The 27,522-nt window shown below is 51.5% G+C and overlaps 1 protein-coding gene across 5 annotated transcripts in view; it reads right to left on the bottom strand.

The window, feature by feature from the left end:
• Positions 1-430: 430 nt before the first annotated feature.
• The window catches only part of LOC138511228 (long-chain-fatty-acid--CoA ligase ACSBG2-like), a 1,364,724-nt gene continuing 1,337,632 nt past the window's right edge, over positions 431-27,522 (bottom strand). For all 5 annotated transcript variants that reach the window (XM_069626768.1, XM_069626770.1, XM_069626769.1 and 2 more), the window contains one exon: positions 431-908. In XM_069626768.1, coding sequence (XP_069482869.1) covers positions 823-908 — 86 coding nt within the window. In that variant the 3' untranslated portion in view covers positions 431-822. The remainder of the gene's footprint in view (positions 909-27,522) is intronic.

Below are 27,522 nucleotides of genomic sequence, written 5' to 3'. Positions count from 1 at the left end.
ATTGCAAATTAATTACCAGGTGTAAAGCCAGGGCAGCTCAAAGTCCATCTGGCGGCTGGTGGGTAAGTTTCAACCCCCTCAGTGCAGTATCCAGCAATGTGTAGGCCGGGCAATAGCAAAAGTCCTACTTCCTTGGTATACACAGAAGTAATGGTGACGCCAGTTTTTTGGGGTGCCCTTCCAAGTACTGCACATAATCTTAGTCCAGCAAGATCAGATTCAGAAGCATCACCCACCACACAATTCCAATGTGGTAAACCAGCTGGGTACATGAAGGGCATGAACAATTCACGGTTGGCATTTTTATGGCGCTATGAACAAAAGGACCACCACAAAAATAACCACTCAAAGCAAACCCTCTTTAGGGTAGATTACAAAAAGGACAACAGATAAACGTCGACAGGAGGGATCATGAAAGATATAATCGCTATAAAAGTGCAAATTGTTTATTCGAAAAAAAATCAAAAAAAGACTTTCCTATCCCCAATCTGTAAAATCGCTTATTCTGACGATCTGTGCAATGGATTGTAAACCCATCAGGTTCATAACAGTGTAATAACAGCGTCGGGGAGCCTAACAGGCAATTGAATCAATTCACATACAGGGAACATTTAGGGCTGGAGAGAGGTAGGGGGCGATGGGGAGTCTCTTTGATGAAGTGGTCCAACTTTGCTTGAGAGGTGAAAGATCCCTCCATTTCCCCAAGTTGTGTGCAACAGGTAGGGTGCGTACAATGCCGAAACACAGTGAACATGGCCAATCTCTTGACAATATGTCAGCACAATCCATTTTATTCTGCCTGTAGAAAACCCTCTTCCTTTATTAGGGAGCAGACTCTTTGTAGAAGTTGTCAATCACCTCCTTGTACATCTTGGAGACGGTAGGGCGCTTCAGCTTCATTGTCGGGCCTGTGAGGTGGAAAAACAAGACAAACATAAGCAAAGAACATTCAACATCTTTCTTAATAGGCAGCAATTTGTGCTTTCAGTCTTGCTAGTTTCCATTAAAAGCAAACCCGTACACAACACTCTCTAAACTAATTAAATAAAGGAGTGCATATAAAAATGGGCTGGCTGCAATCCGGGCAAATATTATAAATTATTTTAATGTGGCAATACTGGGGGAATCAGGCTAGTTTGTGAAGGTTGCTCACCATAGCTGGTGAACAAGGAGCAGGATCGCTCATGCTCAGCGGACCCTGACCTTTGCAGGGATATAGCACCTTGGATCAAATGTAAGTGCATCATATGAAGTGCAGGTAACTTGTCTTGTCTCTTCCATCCAGCATTTGAAAGTTGTAAGGATGGAAATGTGCGGGTCTCAATGTCAGAAGCTGAAGAGAGCAAGGTAACAGACTAGGCGATTAACATTTACATACTCCCATGTATGGAGCCCTTTCCTCCTTACTTGCAGGAGATAGCCCAGCATGATTGATTATTATTATTGAATTTTTGTAATGCGCTACACGTCCGAAGGCCCAAGAGAGCAACAAAGATACAAAGCAGATACACAATACAAGTAAAAAGAAAGCAAAGTCCATACCTCAGTCAGCATCGCTGCTAAACAGCAATATGGCGCTCTAGAATGAACTTCTCCCTGCCTTTCTCCCGTGATGCAACTGATACAAGGTGCAAAAACCTGCAATTTCTCGTATGAGAAGATAACAAGTCTGTGCAAGTTCATGAAGCCCACCAGATCTATTGCCGCTCTCATCATTTTGTCTATCAGGTCTTTACCAGACGGCTCTCTTAAATCCTTCTGTACAATCACTAAATGCTTGATTCGCAGAAGCCAGTGTTCCCCCTCCCCCTTGATCATGCCATCAATCACACTTTACTCAAAGAACGATTCCTCAGACTACCAACTACTGGGCCCTGGCAATTCTCCCACCGATTTTCTTACATTATTGAAATCATAGCAGTGTGGTAGGTCCGATGAAGGAGGCGGTGTAACTTGGGGCCTTTTTACAGATATATTTTATTTAAATGATAAATAAAAAGGCCTACCCATCCCTAATGGTACAGTGTTTGCTCCAACTTAAAATCAATAACAGGGATGCTCGTCATCAGTGAGATTGTCCAAAACAATTGTCCCTATCACTATTCAAAAAGGCTCAAAATAAAAGCGGGGTCCAGGAGAATGACTCCCTTCTCCTGGACTGGCTTTTATACCCTCTACAAGGCTGTCTTGGGATGGCAACTGGCTCCAAAAAACATTGTTTAAAAAAAAAAAGAGGGTTCCACGAGAAGGATTTCCTTCTACTGGACAGGCTTCTACTTTGTCCATTATGTCTTGTTGTTTAGGTATGGTTTTAAATAAATAAATAAAATGTCAAAACAAATAAGAATACATTTGATTTCTGCAAATTATTTCCTGTTAATTTGATTACTTCATCTTAACTAGATTCTATATGTTCAATCTACACCGATACTCAATACCCAGAGCGCGAGTCACCCTCTTCAGATTTATACCTAGGTTGATCCCATGGTACACTTTAGTCTGCTTCCATCCTGTCCCCCACCTGGATCACCTGCCATTCCTTTTACCTCTCGTGACTCGGGTCGGTTTCGCCAATTCTTCCTGTGGGGGTCAGGCTGGTCTTGCATCTACAATCGCTTCAGACATTTGCTTACTTGTATCTCTTTGTGTGGCTCTGGAGCCCGGTCTGGTACGATCTCTGCGCAATTCAAGGACCACCTTGTCAACCTACTCTGGGTCAGCCACCGCCTTTAGATACTTTCTAGGCACTCCGCTTGGCTTGCTGATTTCGTTTCGCTATGCCTCCTTCAGTATCTTCTTTGTGTGGGACTTTAGCATTCTCTGGCTTCATTCCCTGCCTTGGGATTGAACTTCCCAGGCCCCAGGGACTTTCTGCTTTATTCCTCCTTTCCTTTTATCTATGCTCAGCTGGTTCCTCCCCATTATGCACGCCTAGTCCTTTCTCTGTTTTCTTGGAGCAATCTTTACTACTCGCCAAATCTAAAATTTCAGCATGGGTATCTGCAATAACAGTACTCTGCGTGGTATTACCCAAATAGGTCGAACACAAAGGTCCGAATTGACCTTTGCACAATTGACCGAATTGTGAAGGTAAATTGTTACATATATTACATATATGCAGGGGGGGTGGACCCTTCGCAACAATATATATATATATCTCGACACAGGGCGTGCCAGTAATACCATCCCTAGTGTGACGTCCACTGTACCCATGATCCCACACGCATATAGGACTCTCAGATTCTATTTTATCTGACATGAGGTAGCATGAGGAGTAGTGCGAGTACAGATTATCCAAGCAGATAGATCAGATTACAAGCCTCCATGCGCCTTCTATCAGAGGGGAGGAAGGGTGGGCGCATGTTAATCTAAGCAGATACAAGCATCAGAAATACGATTACGGTGAGTAATGTATCCCTTCTGAGGCTTGTGGAATCTGCTTAGATCACATGCTGTGCATAGATTAGCTTGCAGTGTTAGAAGGAGGTGGAATGTGAGAAGGGTCATGAGCAAACAGGTGTCTTAGAACCGCTTGTTCCACTTAGGTATCTGTCTTGGAATGAGTGTCAATGCAGTAGTGCTGAGTAAAAGTGTGAACAGAACTCCAAGTAGCTGCTTTGCAAATGGTGTCAAGAGGTACATTTGCAATGAAAGCCAGAGTGGCCCCAGTGCCTCTTGTAGAGTGGGCTCCTGGCATAAAGGGCAGAGTTCTTTCAGAAAGGGAGTAACATAGCTGGATACATTTGACTATCCACTTCGAGATGGCACAGTTAGTCTGTTTTCCTTAGCGGACTGGTCTTGTCTACATAGTAGCGGACCGCTCTTCGCACATCTAGAGTGTGTAGTTTCACCTAAGCAGAGCTTTTGGGTTCTTGGAAGAAGGCCGGAGCTCAATGGACTGGTTAATGTGGAATTTTGAAATGAACCTAGGGTGTGTTCGTAGAACCCGTCTGTCCTTCTGAACAGTAAAGAAAGGATCCTGCACGGACAGAGCCTGAATTTCACTGATCCTTCTTATGGATGTAATAGCTACTAAGAAGGCAGTTTTACAGGTCAGGTGTTTGAGACTGGCTTTATGCATGGGTTCAAATGGTGGGCCCATGATCTTAGCAAGCACCACATTAAGGTCCCATCCTGGTGGTGGGTTAGAAATTGGAGGGTGGAGTCTCTTTACCCCTTCCATGAAGGCTTTAACCACTGGTACTTTCCACCACAAAATATTGTTATGGGAGGTGGTGTAGGCTGACAGCGCTGCCAGGTGTACCTTAATACCAACCCTGCATCCAGCAGGTGGAGCTTGTAGATGACAATATTGGAAGGAGTGCAATCAACCGGGTTGATTTGTTTATTCTGGCACCAGATAACAAATCTTTTCCATTTGTTGAAGTAACAGTGCCTCGTGTTTGGTTTCCTAGATTACTTTAGGATATCCATGCATCTCTGTGGTAGGAGCCATGCTGCTAAGTTAATTGAGCTGGGTTGAGGATGCACTTTTTGACCTTGGTGCTGGGAAAGTAGGTTGTACCAGCACGGGAGCCTGATGGGTTTGCACACTGCTAGTCTGCGTAGGTGTGGGAACCACGGTTGCCTCGCCCCACATGGGAGCAACTAGGATGAGCGTCATCTATTCCCTGTGCATCTTGTTGACCACCTTCCTCATGAGAGGGGTTGGTGGAAAAGGAACAAGTTACTTACCTGTAAATGTTGTTCTCTGGCATGGATTCACATGCTCATGAATATTCCCCGTCAGGCTGGGAATCCTCGGTAAAGAAAAAATCAGTATCAGTTTCGTTTCTGATCTGTCTTTCATAGTAGTAACCAATCGCTGATCTCTGCGTCATACTGACCACAGCCAATGACTGCCATCTCCCTAAGCCCAGCCTCTGGCAGCCATCTTCAGATTTTTACCGCACGTTCAAGTGTTTGGAGTCCTCGTGCTTAGCTCTCGAGCTTTTACTGCGTGTTTCGCGCTTTTTCAGGTAAATGTTCACATGTTTTCGGTTAATCGAGCCTCAAGCTCCACCGTTTCTACTCCCGTTAACAGGTACCCGTTGCAGGATTTTCCTACGCCCCTCAAGGGTGAAGATTTCGTCGAATCAACTTCTTGGAGGATTCCAGAAGATTCGCGGCCTACTTCGAGATGGCCCAGGACGCGAGTTCGTCACCCGGACCCAAGCTATTTCGCAGCTGCCCTGGATGCGGTCTGCAGAATGTGTATAAGGAGGACGAACATTCGCGATGCCTCTACTGTCTTCATGGGGACAAGACTCATGTAGAGAAGGACTGCCAGTTCTGCAAGAACTTGTCGGAGCGGACCATGAGGGACCGTCTATCTCGTCTCACCAGCTGGTTGGAGAAGGGCTCGACGGGTGAGAAGAAGAAGAAAGGGTCCGAGCGGGCTTCCAAGTCCTGTGCGGGCGCCCCGGCGACAGGGGCCCAACACCAGGCCAAGCGCCGCGAGTCCGCTGGCTCCGGGAGCACCGAAAGGTCGGGCTCTTCGGTCGCCAGGCAGGGCGCACCTTCCCCGGCACCGTCAACCACGAGCCAGCGCTCCGGGGAAGAGGAAGTCCGAGACCCCGGGTAAGCTTCGGGAGAAGCCCCGTCCGATCTCGGGAGAGGGGGAGCGAGGCGTTGCCCCTCCCCCTAAGGAGAAGGCCCAGGACGCACCTAAGGTGGTGAAGGCCCCTACCCAGCAGGCAAAGGCCTCTATCGAGGCGATCGCGGCGACTCTGGCCAAGCTGGCAGAGACCCCGCCAGCGGAGACTGCCTCCGGGACAAGAGTTCCCTGCCGCCAAGGAGGGAATCCTCTTTTCAACCCATCGTCATGGCCCCCATGATGGAACAAGGGGGGGGGGGGAGGCACAGTAGCCTCCTCGAGCTCGGAGTCAGCTTCGGAGGGGGAACTGACCGAGGTCGCGAGGAATCTCAAAGTACAATTCGAAAAAGGTCGGTCCCACAAGGAAGATCCTCGGGAGATAACCGAGGAAGACGACGATGGCAAGGAAGAGCAGCCTTCCCTTCCGGCGCAGCCGGAACCTAGGCCTCAGGATAGCTTGGCGGCCATTTTGTTTGCGATCCAGTCTTTATGCTCTGAGATAAGGATGAGATTACCACGGCCCAGGTCGGAGGACCCGCAACCTGCCCCGTCGGGAAGTCCTCAGAACAAACGACGGAGGACCCAACCCTCTACTCCGCTCGCCCCCGTAAGGCCTGCAGTTCCCTCCTCATCCTCCCACGAGTCGGGAGATGAGGGTGCGGTGGGCTCGACAACGGGTTCTGAGGGCGACGACGACGGAACGGGTCTCCCATCTCCCGTCGCACGAGCATCTCCGCCCGACGAGATTGGCTCATTCCACGCCATGATAGCTAGGGCGTCCGAATTGTTCCAGCTCTGCCCTGAGGAGCAGAAAAAGGAAGGTTTCCTCTATCAGCGCCTGGAGGCCAAGAGGAAGACTGTCATCACGGTGCCTCTAATCGATGACATCTGGGAGGAGGGCCTGTCGGTACTCAAGAACCCCTCCACGGCACCAGCCAAACGGGACCGGTACGAGAAGAAGTACCGGCTCCCCGAGACCGCTCCCCTGTGCCTCAGGGCCCAGCCAACGCCAAACTCGGTCGTCTCGGCGGCGGCGAAGAAGAAAGCGGCAGGGTCAGGAGCCTCAACGTCGAATTCCCCTCCGGACGGCGAGGGAAGGAAGTTGGACGCCATGGGGCGACAGGTTATTTCGTCGGCGGCGACGATCAAAGCGGCCAACGCCCTGGCGATCGTGGCCCGTTACGACAGGGAGCTCTGGATTAAGCTGGCCCCCATATTGGACTTCCTACCGGACGACAAGAGGTCCAAGGCCCTGGAAATACTTCAAGAAGGCGAGGTGGCGTCGGACCACGCCATAACGGTGGCAACCGATATTGCCGATACCGGGTTCTGCCAGCTGGGCAACGGAGTTTGCCTACGACGACGGGGTTGGCTCCGGGCGACCGACTTCCGTCAGGACATCCAGACCAGGGTGTTGGACATGCCGTTCGACGGCAGCAACTTGTTCGGGAAGGCGGTGGACGAATCCCTCCAAGCCATAAAGACGGACACGGAGACGGCCCGCGCCCTAGGAGCCCTTCAGCAACGACGGCTCTTTTGGAGCTCTGGAGGCAGACAGGGGGGCCTCCAAGAGATCCAGCAGTGCCTCGTCGTCCTACCGCCAGGCAGCACGCTCCTCGTCTCAGGAGGCCTAGAGGGGTCGCGGCAAGCAGGGAGCGCCTCGCCGCCGTCGGCAAGGTGGCCAGGGCGGCAAGGCCACCTCCTCCAAGCAGGACTGAACCGGCCGTGGCCTCGGGCCCCCACTGAAGCACCTCGGTGGGAGGCCGGCTGACGAAGTTCGTGGGCGAGTGGAAGTCCATCTCCACCGATCGTTGGGTGCTGGATACCCTGGCAAGAGGACACTATGGAATTCCTGAAGAAGTGCCCTCACATGCCACCTGTGGCCAGGAAGGAAAATCACATCCCGCAACTGCTGTTGGAAGTACGGGCGATGCTCAGGAAAGGCGCCATCGAGCCCGTCCCGAAGAGGCTCCGGGGCGTACTCAAGGTACTTCCTCGTCAGGAAGAAGACTGGCGGCTGGCGCCCCATCCTGGACCTTCGTCGTTTTAACAAATACATCAGGTCACAAAAGTTCAGGATGGTCACCCTCCAGCACGTGCTGGGACAGCTGGAGGAAGGCGACTTTCTATCGTCGCTGGACCTGGAGGATGATTACTTCCACGTTCCCATCCTCAGAAGTCACCGAAAGTTCCTCAGGTTCGTCATCCAGGGACGCCACTACCAATTCAGAGCACTGCCGTTCGGATTGAAGTCGGCCCCCAGGGTCTTTACCAAGTGCCTAGCACCTGTGGCGGCACGGCTGCGCCTGCAGGGGATTCACGTCTACCCCTACCTGGACGACTGGCTCATCCACTCAAGGACGAGGGAACTCGCCGTCGAACACACTGCGAGGACCGTCCAGCTACTCAGAGACCTGGGATTCGCCATAAATTACCCAAAGTCCCACCTGGTGCCGTCGCAGGTGGCCCTGTTTCTGGGAGCGAAGCTCGATACAGTGAGGCGCCTGGCGGCACCGTCGGAAGAACGGACGAAGAGCATTCTGGGCAAAGTGCAGCACCTGCTAGCCACGGACGTGCCCAGGGTGAGGTCCATCAAGTCCCTCCTGGGGATGATGTCCTCTTGCATCTACCTGGTGCGCCTATGCAGACTACGGATGCGCCCTCTTCAAGAATTTCTCGACGCCCGTTGGACGCAGGCGACGGGCACCTTCGAAGACAGGGTCCCCCTCAACGAGGTGTTCCGGCGGGCGATTCAGTGGTGGGGCGTGCGAGCGCACCTCACGGCGGGCGAGGACTTTCAGACGCCGGCGTAGCAGGAGACGGTGACGACGGACGCTTCCCTGGAAGGTTGGGGCACCCACACCGGAGATCTCCACGCAAGAGGCCTCTGGCTCCCGGAGGAGAAGCTCCTGCACATCAACATCCTGGAACTTCGAGCCGTGTTCTGGGCTCTCAAATCGTTCCTCCCGTCGCTCAAGGGCAAGGTGGTGCGGATCTTCACGGACAGCACCACGACAATGTTTTACATATGGAAGCAGGGAGGTACCAGATCCCCAGCCCTATCCAAGGAGGCACAGGATCTGTGGCACTGGGCGGTCACCCAGGGGATGTTCCTGGTTCCCTTCCACCTGGCAGGAGAAAGAAACACCATCGCCGACTCTCTCAGCAGGGAGCTGCGCGCGTGTCCTGAGTGGGAGCTGCGTCAGGATCAGGTGGATCAACTCTTCCGACGATGGGGCAAACCCCAAATCGACCTGTTCGCAACATCGACGAACTCGAAGTGCCAGAGGTTCGCCAGCAGGTTTCCCCAGCCGAGAAGCATGGGCGATGCGTTCTCGTTCCCCTGGGACGGCCTATACCTGTATGCGTTCCCTCCGTTACCGTTGCTGCTTCGACTCCTCAACGAGCTCAAGAGGTCCCGGTGCAGGATGATCCTCGTCGCACCGGCATGGCCGAGGCAGATCTGGTTCCCGGACCTTCTGGACTTGTCAACGTCCCCATCCATCAAGCTGTCGGCGGACGCGGATCTTCTCTCCAGAGAAGGAGGCGCCATCTTCCACCACGACCCGGCATCGCTGAACCTGCAGGCTTGGCTTCTGCAGCGCTAGAGTTTGGAGGGTACGATATACCGGCCGACTGCAGACAGGTTCTTGCAAAGGCCAGGGCGTCCTCGACTCTCAAATGCTACGGTCACAAGTGGAAGAGGTTCACTATCTGTTGCCGAGCACAGAAGATCAACCCCCTACGGATTACGGCCCCTCAGGTGCTGCCGTACCTGCTATCGCTGGCAAAGGCTGGGCTAGCCCATGCCTCCAATAAGATTCATCTGGCGGCGATCTCCAGATATACCAGAACCACAGGACGGACGTCCCTGTGGTCCCATCGACTGGTGAAAGAGTTAATGAAAGGACTGTTCCGGTCATTCCCACCTGTGAAGGTCCCAGCCCCGGCGTGGGAACTTAACGTGGTGCTGACTAGGCTCATGGGGCCCCCATTCGAGCCGATGCACTCCGCACCGATGAAGTTTGTGTCGTGGAAGACTGCATTCCTGGCGGCCATTACATCAGCACGACGAGTGGGAGAGATCCAGGCCCTATCCTGCAAAGCACCGTACTTGACTTTCCATGCTTCGAGGGTGGTGCTTAGGACGCACCCCTCCTTTATTCCCAAGGTGCCGTCGGACTTCCATCTTAACGAGCCCCTTGTGTTACCTGTTTTCTTCCAGTCTCCTTCGTCGCCGGCCGAGAGGACTTTGCACTCGCTGGATGTGGCTAGAGCGCTGAAGTTCTACGTGGACCGCACAAAGAGTTTTCGGAGGACATCACAGCTGTTTGTGAACTTTGGACCTGTGAATCAAGGGAAGGCTCTCTCGAAGTCTTCTATTTCCAGATGGCTCTCCGGCTGCATCATGCACTGCCACCGGTTGGCTAACCGACCGCTGCCAGGCCGTCCGAGAGCCCATTCGACCAGAGCGATCGCTGCTACTACGGCGTTCCTATCTGATGTGCCCCTGCTGGAGATCTGCAGGGCTGCTACGTGGAGGTCGACGCACACCTTCACAAGATTCTACTGCGTCGATCGGGATTCCAGGGAGAAGTCCAGGGTCGGCCAAGCAGTGCTGCGCAACCTGTTCGCTTAAGGTGAGCCTGATGAGGAGGTAAGAGATGCTTAATGTTGAGTTGTATTGCTTAATGTTGAGCCTTTGCCACCTCCTGTGGTTGTGCATGTGTGTACTGCTATGTATTCTTATATTCATGAGCATGTGAATCCATGCCAGACCCCATGCTGGAGAAGGAACAAGTTACTTACCTGTAACTGTTGTTCTCCCGCATGGGTCTGGCATGGATTCACATGCGAACCCTCCCACCTACCCCTCTGCGGCTCTTCACTTGGTCATACTGCCACTTCATGTGCTACCAACCTAGGCAATCATCCCTGACCAGTTCATCCACAGGGCGCTCCACCTCGAGTCTGGCTGAGGGAACCTGGATGTGAATCCTGGGCATTGCTTGTTTTTGCTTGTGGCGAATAGGTCTATAGTGGGGAAACCCCACTGTGAGAAGATGTCTTCTATGACTTCTCTGTGTAGAAGTCATTTGTGCTCTTCTGGGAGGGGATCTCTGCTTAAAGCGTCTGCTAGTGAACTGAGATCTCCAGGAACATGTTGAGATGACCGGTAAATGTTCCGTCTGAGTGCCCATGTCCAAATTTTCTGGGCAAGCCTGGACAGATTTGGCGAACGAGTCCCTCCCTGTTTGTTTATGTAAAACATTGCTGTTGTACTCTGTTAGGATCTGTACCGACAGGTTCAACAGGTGGGGTTTGAATGCTCGAAGCGCTCTGAAGACTGCCAGGAGTTCTAGCAGATTGATAGGATTCTTGGCTACTGAGTGAGACCAGAGACCCTAAGCTGTGTGGAGGAGGAGGTGTGCTCCCCACTCTGACAGTGACGCGTCTGTAGTGACTATAGCTTGTACCTCCGGATCGTAAGTGTTTCCCTTTTGACAGTTCTTTTTAAAAAAAACTTTCATTTAGCTTGGCAGCACAAACACAGACGAGCAACATACAAGGCACATACAATACATTAGAGGTACAGGTAATACAGGTATACAGAGTCAGCTTACAGGTTGGTTGTACACTTGGGAGCTGCATGCAGAGTGGGTGCGGGATTGGGGAGACAGCAGTTCAGGGAGGGGATTTGGGAAGGGAGGGGGTGGGAGCTGGAGATGCCGTATCTGATGCAGTGTCCAATGCGGACATATAAGATCGAAACTGAGCCAAATATCTCTTGGTCTTGAGTAAGTGGGCTGCAATAGGGACTAGGATTCTTTGGTGTCTGAAGCCCAAGTGACCGCCCTGAGCCACTGTGCATGAGTAGGTTGTGTGGGCTGAAGCCAATAGAGTAGAATGGACATGCGAGTAACATGCAGAGGCCGGCCAGTTTTTTTGAGTCTCGACAGAGTTTGGGGAAGTCATGGAAGAGGCATCCCATTGGAGTTAGGGTGATAGGGTGCCCGAGAATAGTTGACATGGTAGAGCATATCGAGCTCCAGAACTGGATAAGGTGGGGACAGGACCAGATCATGCGAATGTAGTCTGCAGTATCATAGCCACATCTGGGGCATCTTGGGGAGTGGTCAACAAGCATGCGATGAAGTCTGCTTGGGGTATAGTGATACCTATGAAGTACCTTAAACTGGATTAGTTTGAAGTGAGAGTTGAAGGATACCCTGTGAATGCGTGTGCACATATCTGCCCAGCGTTCGTCGGTCATTTCCAGCCCGAGGTCATTTTCCCATGCGTGTTTCATTTTGGTGAATGCAGGGGTGGATCTGATTTGAACCATGGTGTAGAGTCTGGATACTTTACCCCTCTTGGGCATGGGGGAGGTTAGTTCCGCAATTACGGGGTCATCTGATGGCATCACCGGAAACATAGGATATTTGTGTTTAAGGGTTTTCCGAAGAGCTGAGTACTGAAGCTATATAGACTGTCTGTCTCAGGGACACCGGGAGGTCTGGCCACTCAATGAAGTTGTCCTGTTCAAAGATGTCTCGGATCAGCTTGTATCCTGCCTCGGCCCAACAGCGCACGAGTGGTGGAACATGTGGGACCCCCAGTAGGAAGTTCCAGAGTGGGAGGTTGCTGTGGAATGGGTGGGTGGTGCCGAGTAATTTCCATGCTTTTGTTAGGGCCAGGGACGTACAGGCCACCGGGTCAAGCGAGTCCGGAGCTGGCGGGATGGGTTGAACAACTAAGGAACAAATGTCCCAGTCGCTAACCGCAAGTTTCTCAAGCCCGACGTGTGGAGGGGGGTCTAATGAGTTGAACCAGTGTGATGTGAATTGGACTTGCGCTACCAGCCAGTACTTGAAGTCAGGAGCACTGAAGCCACCACCCTCCAATGGGGTGGACAAAGTCCCAAGTTTAAAGCGGACCGCCACAGAAAGGTGTTAATCGTGCGTGACAGTTTTCGAAAGAACTCTTCACCTGGCCATAAGGGGATGTTTGTGAACCTGTACGGGAGTTGGGGCAGTACTATCATCTTCAGTATCCCCATTCTGCCTGCAAGGGAGATCGGCAGTTTACTCCAGCCCAGTGTCCTAGTTGCAAGATTTGCAAGATAGTTTTGATAGTTTTCTTCGAAGGTCAGTTCGAAATGGCGGGCTATTTCTATGCCAAGAAAGGTGAATTTTGACTGAACCCAAGCAAACCCCAGGGTATCAGGAGGCGGAGGAGTGCAGTCCGTAAGCGGAAAGAGGGTGGATTTAGTGCAATTCACTTTAAGCCCCGAGATGTGTCCGAAGCGGATAACGTCTTCCAATATCGGAGCCAAATTGGAGGGGGAACGGATGAAGAGAAGCGCATCGTCAGCATAAAGAGACACTATATTAGACTGGCCCGCAGTACGTAGGCCTCTATGTACGTGGGATTGGTGTAGCATGTCAGCTAATGGTTCCATCGCTTTGGCGAAGATCAGGGGAGAGAATAGGCAGCCCTGCCTCGTCCCCCTGGCAATCTGGAAGAGGGGAGAGCATCGGTCCTCGGTGCAGACCCTGGCTACCGGGTCGGAGTATAGTAGTCTAACCCAGGAGAGAAAGGAGGAATCGAATTTGCATTTTTCAAGGACCCGCCAGAGGTACTTCCATGCGACAGAGTCAAACGCTTTTTGCATGTCGAGTGTAGCGGCTCCTGCGTGAACATTCAAATTTATTCTGCTAATTATGTTAAACAGGCTGCGCAAGTTCAATGAGGTGGAGCGCCCTGGAATGAAGCATGCTTGATCAGGATGAATAATGTGCGGCATGTAAGGAGCCAGGCGTAAAGCTAATAGTTAGATTTTGGCATCGCAGTTGATGAGCGAAAGTGGGCGGTATGAGCCACATTGTGTGTGGGGGGGGTTTACCGGGCTTCAGTAAGACTGTTATTGTGGCTTCGTGAAGAGAGGGGGACATTTTCCTGACTCCACCGATTCTTCCCAGAGGGCTATTAGGCAGGGAAGTAGGAGCGATTTATAGCGTTTGAAAAATTCAATTGGGATGCCATCTGAGCCTGGGGACTTCCCTGAGGAAAGTGAGTCTATGGGGTCTGAGAATTCCTCAGGGGTAAATGAAGAGTCAAGAGCTCCAATGGTCTCAGGGGAGAGAACCGAGAGGGGGAGGGTGTCAAGGTAGAAATCTATCTCCGATGTCGGGGCACTGTCCGCATTAGTATACAGGGATTCATAAAAGGAAAGGAATTCAGAGTTGATAACTTGCGATGAGGTGGCTAGGGAGCCATCGGGTCTTACCGCCCTGAGAATATGTGGGACCCCAAGCTCGCAACGGATAAGCCTAGCCAAAAAGTGGCGGCACATCAGAGACTAGCCATCTGTCAATTTGGGAGTAGGAGTCATGTACCGAGGAGTAGGAGCGGGAATTAGGAGAAAGGAGTCTCCATGCATCGACCAGTGCAAGTCGAGGGGGAGAGAGGACAATGTCGTATAGGCTGCTTTGGTAAGTTGACTGGGTCTGGAGCCGGATCCATCAAGGACCACATCAAAAATCGTATTAAAGCCCCTCCCCACCCCCCAGAATTGGTATTAAGGGAAAACTATCAAGGAGGGACGCGAGATGTAAATAAAATTCTGGATCATCAATGTTAGGACAGTAAACGTTCAACAGGACCACCTCTCTGTTCTGAAGGGTGGCATGGAGTAGCACATATCTGCCCTGGGGGTCGAGTTGCGAGGATATACGATCGAACTTGAAGCTCTTGTGAATTAGGGTCATGACCCCCCCCCAACTTTGGGTAGAATATTTGGTGAAGTATCTTTGGGGTCCCCACGTTTTGGCGACTTTTTCACAGTATTCAGTACAAGCGTGTGTCTCCTGCAGGAATAGGATTTTGACCCAGTGTCGTTCAGACTGCAATTGGAGTTGCCTCATTTTCTTGTAGTTACCCAGACCCCGCACATTCACAACTCATAAAAGTTAGATTATCTTCGGTTAACAGTGTAACAATGTTCGCTTAGGATCAATGTTTGTCGGAGCAGCGGCCCCGTTGACTGATGGAACGGTCTGGCAGTCCTGTAACACCATCGGTCCAATGTTACCTCGTGCCTTTGCCCATGCTGCAGCCGCCAAGCCTTTTATAAACATAACACCCAATGTAACCCGCTGTCATGATCTCTGCTTCCAAAAGATCAGGACTTGCTCGACTCCCTTGGAAGCAGACCCATAACCCCGGTTCCGAGTGCCAGCCAGTCCCAATTGGGACCTTTTGGACCCTGTCCTGGCGCCAGTGGCACCAGGCTCATAAAGATGCCCAGTCCCAGCGCTGGAAGCGCCGGGCTCATAATGCTTGGGTGGACTTACCTGCAGCAGACCATGCTGCTTACTTACCTGCCAGTTGAATCCCTCTTCTGTTTGGGACTACTTTTCCTGTTGGGTGGGGCAGGAGCCACTCCCTAGGTTCAGAACACGAACTCTTCTGGAAAGCAGGAACTCTTTTCTTACCTAGGCGTGGCTGTGGAAGGAGACACCTAAGCACTACAGGAGGCTATTTAAACCACACCCGATGGATGAATCTTGCTTTGCGTTATTCTGCATTCTCTGCAGCAGAACGCTCATCGTGTCTTCTGCTTCTGATCCTGGGCCTAAGGGAACAAAGGCTTACCATCCTGGAATCCAGTCTTCAGCAGCACCTGTAAAGACAAAGAAAGAACAGGTTAACACTACGGTCTTCAGAGGCAGCGCATCTCTTACCTGGTCCATCGGCTGTCACCAACGCCTCGCGCTGCATTCCGGCATCTGAAAGACAAAGGCTTACCTACTCTTCGCATGCTCCGGAGGTCTTCGCACTGCATTCCGGCATCTGAAAGACAAAAGCTTACCAGCTCTTCGCACGCTCCGGAGGCCTTCGGCGCTGCATCCCGCATCTGAAAGACAAAAGAAGGTGCGTTTAAAGACATTGGGCAACTTTATTACTCACGTGCCATTACTCCTTCCCACGCCGAATCCAGTGGGTATTCCAGCACCCTTCAGCTTCGCTAAAGCTCCGAACTTGTACCTGCAAGATAAAGGGGACAGTTAGTGCGCATCGTGAAGCAGGCTACAAGCGCTTACTTACGTGCTTCCAGGCGCTTCTATTCCTCACGTGGGTTCGATCCTCAACTCTCATCAGCCCGCCATCCGCCTTCGCCGGAACCCTGCAAAACAAGAGATATCATTACAAAAGACTTAAGACATTTGAAGTGCCCAGAACTTACCGTTCGTGCAGTTAACGACGGACAGCAGTCCTCTGAGGTCAAGAGGCCTGCACCCTTATCCAGTGAAGAAACTGGTTACGGCACCCTGCCCCGAGGCAGATGGAGAGCTCGGCGTTCACTTACCTAAGGTGAGGGTGTTAACCTTTGGGGTTCTACAGGAGAAGAGAAAGGGAAGAGGAGAGAGGCACCCAATATCCCCAGTTCATTAATCCCATATTTTCTATCTGCAGACATCTTACTCTTCGAGTCAGACATACAGTGCACAGAGGACCAGCCCAAAGAGCCAACCGTGTGTTACACATCACCTTTGAAGATACGGCATTCACCCAGTCAAGACCGGCGCCTCTGCGGGAATCAGGTGAGCGTTACACCCACCCCCAACCACATCCCTCCCCAAAACAGAGGAATGATAATCTCATATCCCATTAACCAAATCCAAACCAGTGGCATCAACGCCGGGGGCCTGTGGACCGGCCTGGTGGCGATGCTCCGAACCGTGGGGCAATTTAAGGATAAGCATGGTGCCTGCCAGTAATGTCATGTGTAACTTAGGTAGAATATTGTGCGCATGGGTATGGCACGTTCATACAATGGTGAACCAATTCGTCCTTGGTGAGAATAGAAGTCTCGTAGGTTACTGACACAGGGTGGTAGCTGGTTTTGGTTAACTCACAACAGGGTGACATAACAGTCAAACATGTGGTAGCGAGAGGCTTAGCCAGGGAAGCGTCTGTCAATGAACCTGGAGGCCTCCTCTGGTATTGTGAAAAAACACACCTGGTTAGAGTGTTCGATTCATACCTTAGCAGGGTACAGCATGGAGTATTTGACCCCATGGTGTCTCAATCTCTTCATTACCGCCAAGGTCTTGCGTTCCCGTTGAACAGCCAAGTTGGGGTATAGGTGTATTCTGGCACCCCCCTATCCCTCAACAGCAGTTCGCCCTTAGTTCTTGCAGCCCTGAGAAAGGCGTCGCGATATCGGAAGTTCAGGACCCTGGCTATGATGTGGCGTGGAGGCGCACCAGGTTTAGGTTTAGTTGTTAGGGCTCGGTGGGCCCTCTCTATCGCAAACTGCGGGGAGAGTTTTGGGGAATCAAGGAGCGACAGCAGTGTACGCTCGATGTAGTCCTCCATCGGCTCATTGACGCCATCCTCAGGGACACCGATAATGTGAAGCTTATTTCACGTCGATTGGGAATCGAGGTCCTCATTCTTCTTCTCGACCTCAAGGACTCGGCTGGAGAGTGAAGAGACACCCACACGGAGGGAGCCCAGGTTATCCTCGGTGGCGCTCACCATCGTCTCAATCTCTGCCACTCGGCCGTCTGTCCTCTCGATGTGGGTGTAACTCTCACCTGATTCCCACGGAGGCGCCGGTCTTGGCAGGATGGTGTCTGTGACTCGAAAAGTGAAGTGCAGGACTCGATTGGCTTCCGGGGCTGAGCCTCTTCGCACTGTGTGTCTAACTCGAAGAGTGAGATATCTGCAGGTGAAATAATATGGGGTTAATAATCTGGGGTTGTCGGTTATCTCTCTCCCTTTCCCTTCCTCGCTTTTCCGTGGAGCCCCAAGGTCAACGTGCTCACATTAGATAGGTGAATGCTGGACTCTCCATCTGCATCTGGTGCAGGGTGCCGTTGCCAGTTCCTTCACTGGGTGAAACGTAGGCCTCTTGACCTCAGAGGATTGCTACCGTCGTTAACTGCACGAACAGTGAGTTTCCGGACACCTTTTAAGTCCTTACAGTCTTTAGGTGCGTGGGCACGTTAATGTGGAACAGGGCTCTGTATAATTCTTTTTCTATTTGTCTTGCAGGGCTCTTGAGGTAGAAGATGGTGTGAAGAAAGCCGAAGTTCGAGCCAGAGTCTTGGAATGACGCGCTTGGAAATGCGTAAGTAAATGCCGGTTGCCTGCTTTTCAAAAGCTCTCTGTCTCTTTTCCCTTGCAGTTGTGAGTTCGGGTGTTGAAGAGACGCTGGAAACGCCGGAGTATTTGCAGGCGCCCTATTGTGGCGGGCGCGATGGCGCGTAAGTAAAATACCTGTCTAATGTCTCTTCTTTTGTCTTTCAGGTGCAGGATTGCAGCGTTGAAGAAAACCGGAATTCACGGAGTGCCGGTAAGTAATTCCACACAGGAATAACTATGCTTGTGTCTTCACAGGCGGAGGAGCAGCGTGAAGAGATGGTAGCTGCCGATGGATCAGGTGAGGAAAGCGCTGCGCGTGAAGGGTGCCGTGCTAACCTGTTTGTCTTTGCAGGTGCTACTGAAGGCTGGATACCGGAATTGTAAGCGTTTGTTCTTGCAGGTTCAGGATCGGAAAGAAGAAAACTGGAACAGGCACGGTGAGCGTTCTGCTGCAGATGCAGAATAACGCGAAGCACGTTTCATCAATTGGGTGTGGTTTAAATAGCCTTGGAGTGATGAGGCGTCTTCGTCCACGGCCTCGCCTAGGTAAGAAAAGAGTCCCTGTTCCAGAAGAGTTCCAGTGTTGTATCCAGGGAGTGGAGCTTGCCCCACCCAGGTAAGAAAGTAGTCCCGGCTCACAGAGGATTCCTATGTGGCTGGTAAGTAAGCACCATGGTCTGCTGCAGGTAAGTCCACCCAAGCATCTTCATACAAATTATGAGCCCGGCGCTTCCAGTGCCGGGACCAGTGACTTTGATGAGCCTGGTGCCACCGGCGCCAGGACAAGGTCCAAAAGGTCCCAGTGGGGACCGGCTGGTGCCTAGGATGAAGGATAGGGGCCTGCTTCCAAGAACGTTGGGCTGGTCCTAGCTCCTTGGAAGCAGTGATCATGACAGTGGGCCTTGATGGAGGATATGGTACCATTCATGTCGTCAAGTTTGGAGTGGAGTGTGGTGAAACACTCGCGGATGAATTCCATCATGCTCTGGGAGTCAGGAGGGTCAGTCAGTGTTGGGTTAGTCAGGACCTGCTCCGGTGCCTTCTCAGTCGATCTCGACGGCGTCTTGGCGAACATATTGATGGAGCACTGTTTTTTCCCTGTTCCCTTAGTCATAGCGCCGAATGGAGGCTTGATTGAGGCGAAAGGGAGACTTAAGGTGACCAAAAGGAGTGCAGGAAGGCAGCCTAATGGGACTCAGAAATTAGTAGACTAGTGCTTTGTGCGCTGGCAAAGAGGTGGCTACCAAGGGCTCCAGGAGAATGCGGTAGCAGCCTCTCTGTAGGATCTGGGATAGCCGGGTATAGCAGAAGGTTGAGTTGACGTGGCTCAGCAAGGGCCGTGGCTTGCTTGGTATGTCCAGAGCTGGGGGGGTGGGGGATCAAGGAAGAGGGCACCGGGGCCCACACGCCCACCCTCGCACAGTCCCAGTAGTCCAGAATGCAGGATGCATTTAATAGGGCCCTGAACCGCAATGGGGGAGAGGCTGGCGGTATTCCAGGGCCCCAACGCGTGCGAGACTCCTGGCGCAGATATCGTAGTAGTTGAGGGACCGGTAAAATGCCCCGAGTCCACCACCCGGAAGGCCACCACCCGAGGAACCAGCAGAACAGATGTTTGGGGAGAGAACGGGGGTGCCACCCCCACTATTCATTGGGCTGCGGGTGTCCGGGTACTGGATGCTAAATGTGGGCATGGGGCCCAGGATGCATACCTCTGCAGCAGTGAGCTACAAGTGGTCGCCTCAGGATTATATGCCATGTTCCAGGTAAGATGCCACAAGGGCTGCGGAGGCAGATGGCTGATCCGGGGAGGCATCAGGATATAGAGTCTAGTAATGCCAAAGCCACGCCGTGCTGAAGCGTGCGCGCCCCCTGACACAGTACACTCACAGCATTGTTTGGTGTTCCGGGGTCTCACCCCCCCCAGGAATGCTCTGAAGACCCAGAAATGACAAAGGTGGTAAGTAAGAGTGGGGGGGGGGGGGGGGGAGAGAAAGATCCCACAGGTTCACTGTATCCGCCAGAGGTGAAGGTGACTCATGGACGAGCCTCAAGCCCAGGTTCCAGGGGGCCCGGATCAGATGAGGGCCCAGATCATAGAGCGCCACCCGTTGCTCACACAGGACGGGTCGCCGGGCCCCAGAGCCACCGTCAGTGTGGGTGTTTAGCGGGTGCCCCCCCCCCCCCGGGGTATTGTGGTTCCGCGTTGTGCCTCTGTCCCCTAGGCGCTTTTTAAGCCTCTAGTAGTGCTTCCTCTGCACGTCACTAAAATGTCTATGCAGGCTTGCAGTGGTTAATAGGGGTGAATAAAATAATTATCCCTCTCGTACCTTTTTGGCTGCCGGGCACAGTAAGCTTCTATCTTCCGCTGTTGGAGGAGCGAGGCACCAGTATTCTGTTGGTGCACCGCGTCTCAACCCCGGGTGTTGAAGTCTCGCTGAGGGGGTGGGGGGTGGGAGGCAGTCCACCACGTATCAGCCCACTCGCCTCCCGCAGTGGGTATTAGTGCCGGGGGGGAGCTCACCTCCGCGGTGAGGCTTGTTTCATTCCCTCAAGCGGCCGTATGGCAGGCCCGCGGGGAACACATCCCGCGGATGCGGGAAGCGCCACATCTCGCTCTCAGACCGGGCACCGACACTCGTGTTTCTCCCTTCGAGGGTCCTGCTCCCCTGACGTGTGGGTGCAGCTGTAGGTCCTCCGACGTGTCCTCTCGATGCTAGCAGGGTGATTCCACGGATCTGGACGGGCTTCTCCCTCCTCCCAGCAGGGTCCGTTGATTTTGTCGCGTAGGATTTCGGCGGTTGGTGGGTGGCCGCAGGAACATAAGCTATCAATCTATAGCTTCCCTGCACCGTTTCTGTTCCAGGTTCGGACCGGGTGGTCCCTAGGTCAGCTGTTAAAGAAACTGATCAGTTAGGTCCACCAAAGTATCGCACCAGTACAGGATTAACAGACAAGAAAACCGCCAGTCACGGAACTCACAGATCACGCGGCCATCTTGATTGGTGCACAACAGCGCCCCTCCCCCCCTTTAACAGGTTTTCTCTTGTCCACCAGTGAAGACTTTGTACAAGTGTTGGCGAAACGACCACTAGATCGTCCCACTGACCACTTGCCTGAGACCACTGTTTCTGTAACGCTCACCTGATTCTCGCAGAGGCGCCGGTCTTGACTGGGCGACTACCGTATCTTCAAAGGTGATGTGTAGCACCCGGTTGGCTCTTTGGGCTGGACCTCTGTGCACTGTATGCCTGACTTCAAGAGTAAGATGTCTTAGGTAAGTGAATGCCGAGCTCTCCATCTGCCTCGGGGCAGGGTGCTGTAACCAGTTTCTTCACTGGATCGGTAGCGCAGGCCTCTTGACTTCAGAGGACTGCTGTCCGTCGTTTACTGCACGAACGGTAAGTTTCGAGTAATTCTATTGTCTTTAAAGTCTTTAGCAATGATGTCTCTTGTTTTGCAGGTTCCGGCGATGGCGGATGACGGGCTGAAGTGAGTTGAAGATGGAGTCCGTATGATAAATAGAAGCGCCTGGAAGTACGTAAGTAAGCGCTTGTTGCCTGCTTCACGATGCGCTCTAACTGTCTTTTATTTTGCAGGTTCGAGTTCGGAGCGGCTGCAGGGTGCCGGAATACCCACTGGGGTTGATGTGGAAAGGAGTAATGGCACGTGAGTATCAAAGTTCCCCAATGTCTTTAAACGCACCTTGTTTTGTCTTTCAGATGCAGGATGCAGCGCCGAAGGCCTCCGGAGCGTGCGAAGAGTCGGTAAGCTTTTGTCTTTCAGATGCCGGAATGCAGTGTGAAGACCTCCGGGGCGCACGAAGAGTAGGTAAGCCTTTGTCTTTCAGATGCCGGAATGCTAACCTGTTCTTTCTTGTCTTTATAGGTGTTGCTGAAGACTGGATTCAGGATGGTAAGCCTTTTTCCTTAGGCCCAGGATCCGATGCAGAAGACACGCGTTCTGCTGCAGAGGATGCAGAATAACGCAAAGCAAGATTCATCCACCGGGTGTGGTTTAAATAGCCTCCTGTAGTGCTTAGGTGTCTCCTTCCACAGCCACGCCTAGGTAAGAAAAGAGTTCCTGCTTTCCAGAAGAGTTCCAGTGTTCTGAATCTAGGGAGTGGCTCCTGCCCCACCCAACAGGAAAAGTAGTTCCAAACAGAAGAGGATCAGAGGCTCAGCTGGCAGGCAAGTAAGCAGCATGGTCTGCAGCAGGTAAGTCCACCCAAACATTATGAGCCCGGCGCTTCCAGCGCTGGGACTAGGCACATTTATGAGCCTGGTGCCACTGGCGCCAGGACTGGGTCCAAAAGATCCCAATTGGGACTGGTTGGCCCTCGGAACCTGGGTTATGGATCTGCTTCCAAGGGAGTTGGGAAAACCCTGACCTTTTGGAAGCAGAGATCATGACAGTTTCGTCAACCATTCTTGCATGGGTCGAATGTGCAGGCACGTGTGGGATACCGCGTAAATACACGACGCCATCATGCCTAGCAAATGCATCGCTTTGCGCACCCTTATCTGGTGACCAGGCTGATATAGAAGAATTTGCAGTAGTAGATTCCAAATTCTTTCCTCTGATGGAAAGGCCAACTTCTCTTGAATGTTTAGTACAGCTCTTAGGAACTGCTTGGAGGTGCTTGGCACCAGGCTTGATTTTCTCTCATTGATGGAGAAACCCAATTCGAAGAGGTCGATCAATCTTTGGATGTTTGATCTGCAAATTGCTGGGGTCTCCCCCGTGATGAGCCAGTCGTCCAGGTAAGGGTACACTGGGATTGCCTCCCTGCATAGGTGGGCTGCCGCCACAGCCAGTACCTTGGCTAATACCCTTGGAGTCAAGGCTATACCGAAGGGCAGCACCTTGAACTGGTAGTGCCGACTGTCCACCATGAAGCGCAAGAATCTTCTGTGCGCTGGGAACATAGAAATATGAAAATAGGCATCTTTCATGTCCAATGTTGCCATGTAATCTCCCCTTTTTAGGAGGGGGATTACTTTTGGAGAGTAGTCATGCAAAATTTTTGGGGCTTGACATACTTGTTTGCCGGGCGTAAGTCTAATACTGAGCACATTGTCAAATCTTTTTTTGGCACAACTTTTTACCTAGTTGCCCGGGACGAGTTCTATCGCGTCCTTTGCGAGAAGATTGACGATTTCCTCGAGGAGGATCTTCTGGTGGTCCAGTGAATATATTTTCTTGACGTGGAGGGTGGTTGTGGGGTGCTGTAGCAGTTCGATGCAGTATTCTGCGGACACTGTGGATAGCACCCATCTGTCCGATGTGATCCCTTCCCATGCTTGGGTGAAGTTGGAAATGCGCCCCCCCTAGTGGGGATGCATGAGAAGGGACCCTGAGCGGAACGTCACTGCTTTGCGGGAGGCGTACCGCCGCCTCTGCCGGAGCTGCCTCTACCTCTACCACAGGCCCTCTTGTTAACTCTGCCGTAACTTTGGGTAGTTTGCTGGTTGCCACCCCATGAAGTACCCTGTCCCTGTGAATAATGGGAGCCCCTCTGGGAATTTTGTCCGCGTGAGCGGCAAAAGTTACTATTCCCTCTGATTAGTGGGCTTGTTAGTCAACTGTCCCAGGGACTTTAGAGTCTCATACTCGTCTGACAATTTTTAGTGCGTCCTCTACCGCTTTGCCAAACAAGACATTCAGTTCCACTGGCATGTCAATAAGGGTTGCCTGGGTCTCCGGTTTAAACCCCGACTGTCTTAGCCAAGCGTGCCTCTTAATGACAGTGCTTTCTGCAATGAGCCGTCCTGTATTATCAACGGCATCATAGGTGCTCTTCAGAATGCAACCGGACACGGCTCTACCCTCCGACGCAATCTGGGCCAACTGACCCTTTAGTGGTTCCGGTGCGGAGTCAATGAGGGCAGCTACCTGCTCCCACTGGTTTAGCTGCAGAGTGGTGGTGTTGGCGTTCCTTGCCTAGAAAGCAGAAGTGGAGGCTACTTTCCTTCTTAAACCATAGATTCTTTTGCTCTCCTTGTCTGGGGGAGCCTCTGATGATTATAGAGGTGTCCCTGCTCTCTTCTTGGTGTTCGTGATTACCAAGGAGTCAGGCTTGAGTTGACCCCTTATGTAAAGAGGGTCTGACTGGGCGGCCCTGAACATCTTCTCAATTCTGGGGTTCACAGCCTTAGTGAGATTAGGATTGAGAAGGGAAGGATCAATTCTACGCTGGATTGATTTGAGAATAGGAATGGCTTGAGCAATGGGTCTCTTTTCCCCCACTAGCTCCTCTGCAAAGTCCCTCTCTTCCTGCGCCCCCTGCGTATCTATATGGAAGTGCTCTGCAGCTTTCGCCAAGACCGGATTAAGAAGGGGCTGGTTATCTATAGGTAAGTCAGAAAACTGTGGTTCCTTGTTAACCGTGGAGTCCATATTGTAGACCTCTGCCTAGTCTTCCTCCTCCTGGCCCTCGTCATCTCCATAATACTCAACCCCAATTTGGTCGTTCAGCACCATAACATCTGGGTAATCCTCATACTGCTGGTAAGGCTGAACATGGTAAGGGTCTGAAGACAGTCCCTGAGCTGGAGTATCAAGCCGAGATGTCTTATTAGGAGGCTGGGGGTCCTTGGAACCTGAAGGAGAGTAGCATTGTCAGGGGTATAGCTAAGAAAATGCTGTGGATTTTTTTCATAAAAATTAGCTAAGGAAGGCATTCTCTTCATCAACCTGTCTATGTCCTCGGTGCTCCATTCTCTGGAGCTGGGGATGACAACCTCCTGATGAGGTTCCTCTTCTAATCTTATATTGTAAGAAGTGGGAGGGGTGAGCCTGGGTGAAGTCACAGGGACAGGGGTCTTAGATTTGTCCCTATCTGACGACTTGTGTTTGTCCTTGTGTACCTGGGGTGCAGAAGTTGTAAGTGTAGACCTTTTCTGCTGTTTGTCCCCGTTCCTGTGAGTGGAAGTGTGTTTCCCTGACGGTTTGGCCTTTTCTGAATCTTTTGACGCATGGCATCGAGATTCGGGGGTACTTTCTCTCTCTTTAGAGTGCGCACGTCGAGACTCTGAGGCAGACGCCGAACGGCCTGCCGGAGCAGACTGTGGGTGTGCGGCTTGGGGATGGAGGTCGGATTCGTCTGACGAACGAACCTCCGTTACTTAAGGGAGCGAGGCACTCTTGGCAACCGTTGACGGCTGCCGTGTGTCGTGCGACGATCTCGATTCGGTGGACCGCTCTCTACGTGCCTCTTTATTCCGAGAACTCGACACAAGTGTCGAGTCTCGGTTGGACTTAGTGTTTAGATGTAGAAGAAGAAAGGGTAGCGCTCGTGTCGCCGGGTATGCTCCCCATAACTGCCCTGCCGGACAATCCTCCGAGGTTGGGGACTAGCGCTTGGGTGTCTTTCGACACCCCTGTGCCCTCGCCTTACAAATGGGCGGCGTCTCTGCCATCACTGAAGGCACCCACCACTTCCATGGCCTCAAGCTGCCTGGCGTGGTGGGCCAAATGTTTAGTGGAGCGGTCCTTCAGTGTTTTAGCTTTAAAAAGCTTGCACGCTCTGCAGTTAGCTTCGGGGTACTTGTGGTTGCACTTGGGGCAAAATTTAAATTGAGTACTCTCCATATGTCACCTTACGGCAGTTGGCTAGTGTGTGTAGGAAAATAAAGAGTGTAGAGTATGTTTCCACCCCCCCTCCCCACTCTCCCTACTTGCAGGGCCGAGGCGAGAGGCCTTCCAAGGCCCAAAGTCCGTCGTGCAACTCCCGACGGTGGTTTGTTCTTCGGACCGGCGTCGATCTTCGATGTCTCAACGTGGGAGTGAAAGAACGGAGAAATTAATATTGATTTTTTTGTCAAAATGGCTTAAGGCCAGGGAACTCTGCGCAATGCTTCAGACAAGTATGGCAGAAAAAAACAATCTGAGGGTCCTACACGCGTGAGGGATCATGGGTACAGTGGATGTCACATTAGGGATAGTATTGCTATCACGCCCTGTGTCGACGCCCATTCGAGTTTCGAAAAACTAATACTGCGTAGCTTTCACTAGATGTCGGTCTATGCACAACAAGGATTTCTTAACAGATTCCACAAGCCTCAGAAATATATATAAAATAAAATGGGGTTTTGAAGGGGTCCCCCCCCGCATATATGTAACAATTTTCCTTCACAATTCGGTCAATTGTGCAAAGGTCAATTGTAATTCGAACAATTGTAGTTCGAACAATTCGTATACAACCCTCAGCATGCTTCTCGCCTTCTTCCCATTATTAATAATGGTTGGTTGAGATATAGTATTGGTGGTAGTGCAGTAGAAAATAGTAACTGGTTGGAAGTGACTTAGCTGGTTTTCGGGTGTTCTCGTTAACTCCTCACAAAAGGGGTCTGGGGATTTCCTGGATGGACGGGAGTCCTTGTCCCCAAGAGGGGAGTCTCTCCCTGTGAGATCCCGCTTTCCACCACCTCTAGGGGACTGTTGCATAGCAGACTCACCTCCCTAGCCTCACAAGGTGAGGCTCCCCTCTGGGGAGAAGTGACTGAATCCCTTGATTTGTCAGAGCAACTAAATAGTTCAAATGCTTTTTTGCAAATGCCATCCTTCATTCTTGCCAATCTTTCAGGAGAAACATGTGAGCACATGCTTTGTCTGGGACATTCCATGTAGTTAACGCATGGCATACTTATTCCAAATTGTATAGCTGGAGTCCATCTCTCACCCTCAGCTGGCTGTCATCCTTCAGGTCAGACAGATGTAAACAGGTGACCAATGCCTGCGGGCCCATCTTCAGCGCTATGCAAATAAATACTAACTCACCCATCTGCACGATGCCCCAGAGCATCCCTCTTCCCCCCCCCTTCAGCCTTTGTATGCCTCCACGTTTCTGAACCATCCATCAATTTCAGATCATTTCTTTGGTTAAGATTCCAAGGTCTAGAGCCACATTTTCCTCTCAAATTAACTAGCTCAGTTGGGATTCTGTTTGGATTCTATAAACCCATGCACTGGATCCAAATGTCCCAAGGGAAAACCAACAACATTGTACTTTAACACAATTGTGGTTTCCTACCCTTAAATTGATGTAATGGCAAAATTCTCCACCGCCCGCCCCCATCACACACTCTTCCAGAGTACAACCTAGGAGCCCTTATGGACTGCTCCATAACCATCAGTTCTTTTCTCCCCTCTGTGCAGCTAAAGCAAAATAACTGTGTTTTTTTCCAACTCAAGCAGCTAAACATATGCAGATGTAAAACAGTTGGGAATCTTCTTACCTCCTGCCTAGACCACTGTAATTCACTCTACACCAGCCTAACCCTGGTCCTCCACTTGCCCACCTTCAACCTTTCCAAAATGCTGCAGTGAGGCCACTGGAGATGTGATCACTTCTCTACAGCCCCCACCAAACTGCATAGGCTTGACATCATAGGATCTCATTTAAACGATCATGCTGGATTCATAGGTGTCTATGGCACTCTACCCCACCTTTCTGAACCAGAACATTTGAAGGTACCAACATCCTAAAGCCCTTAGATCCTCAGACAGCGGCTTATTGGTTGTGCCCAGACTGAAGCACTGGAGAAGAAACTATTTCAGGAGAGATTCCTTCCAATAATAGGCAATGAAGCGCCAGAGGGAATCCTATCCTGTAGGACTACATTTAATTTTCTAGGACTTTATAGTTAACAAATCTCTTATTGAACGAGAGGTCATCTTCTGCAGGAAAACATGAAAAAGGGTTGGTAAAATAAAGGGGGAAGGATACAACATGTGTACAGATAAATTAGACAAGATCTGTACTATTC

Source organism: Ambystoma mexicanum, chromosome 6p, assembly GCF_040938575.1.
Source record: "Ambystoma mexicanum isolate Mex_15411 chromosome 6p, UKY_AmexF1_1, whole genome shotgun sequence".
Taxonomy (NCBI): domain Eukaryota; kingdom Metazoa; phylum Chordata; class Amphibia; order Caudata; family Ambystomatidae; genus Ambystoma; species Ambystoma mexicanum.
This window is presented reverse-complemented; position numbering and strand designations above follow the sequence as displayed.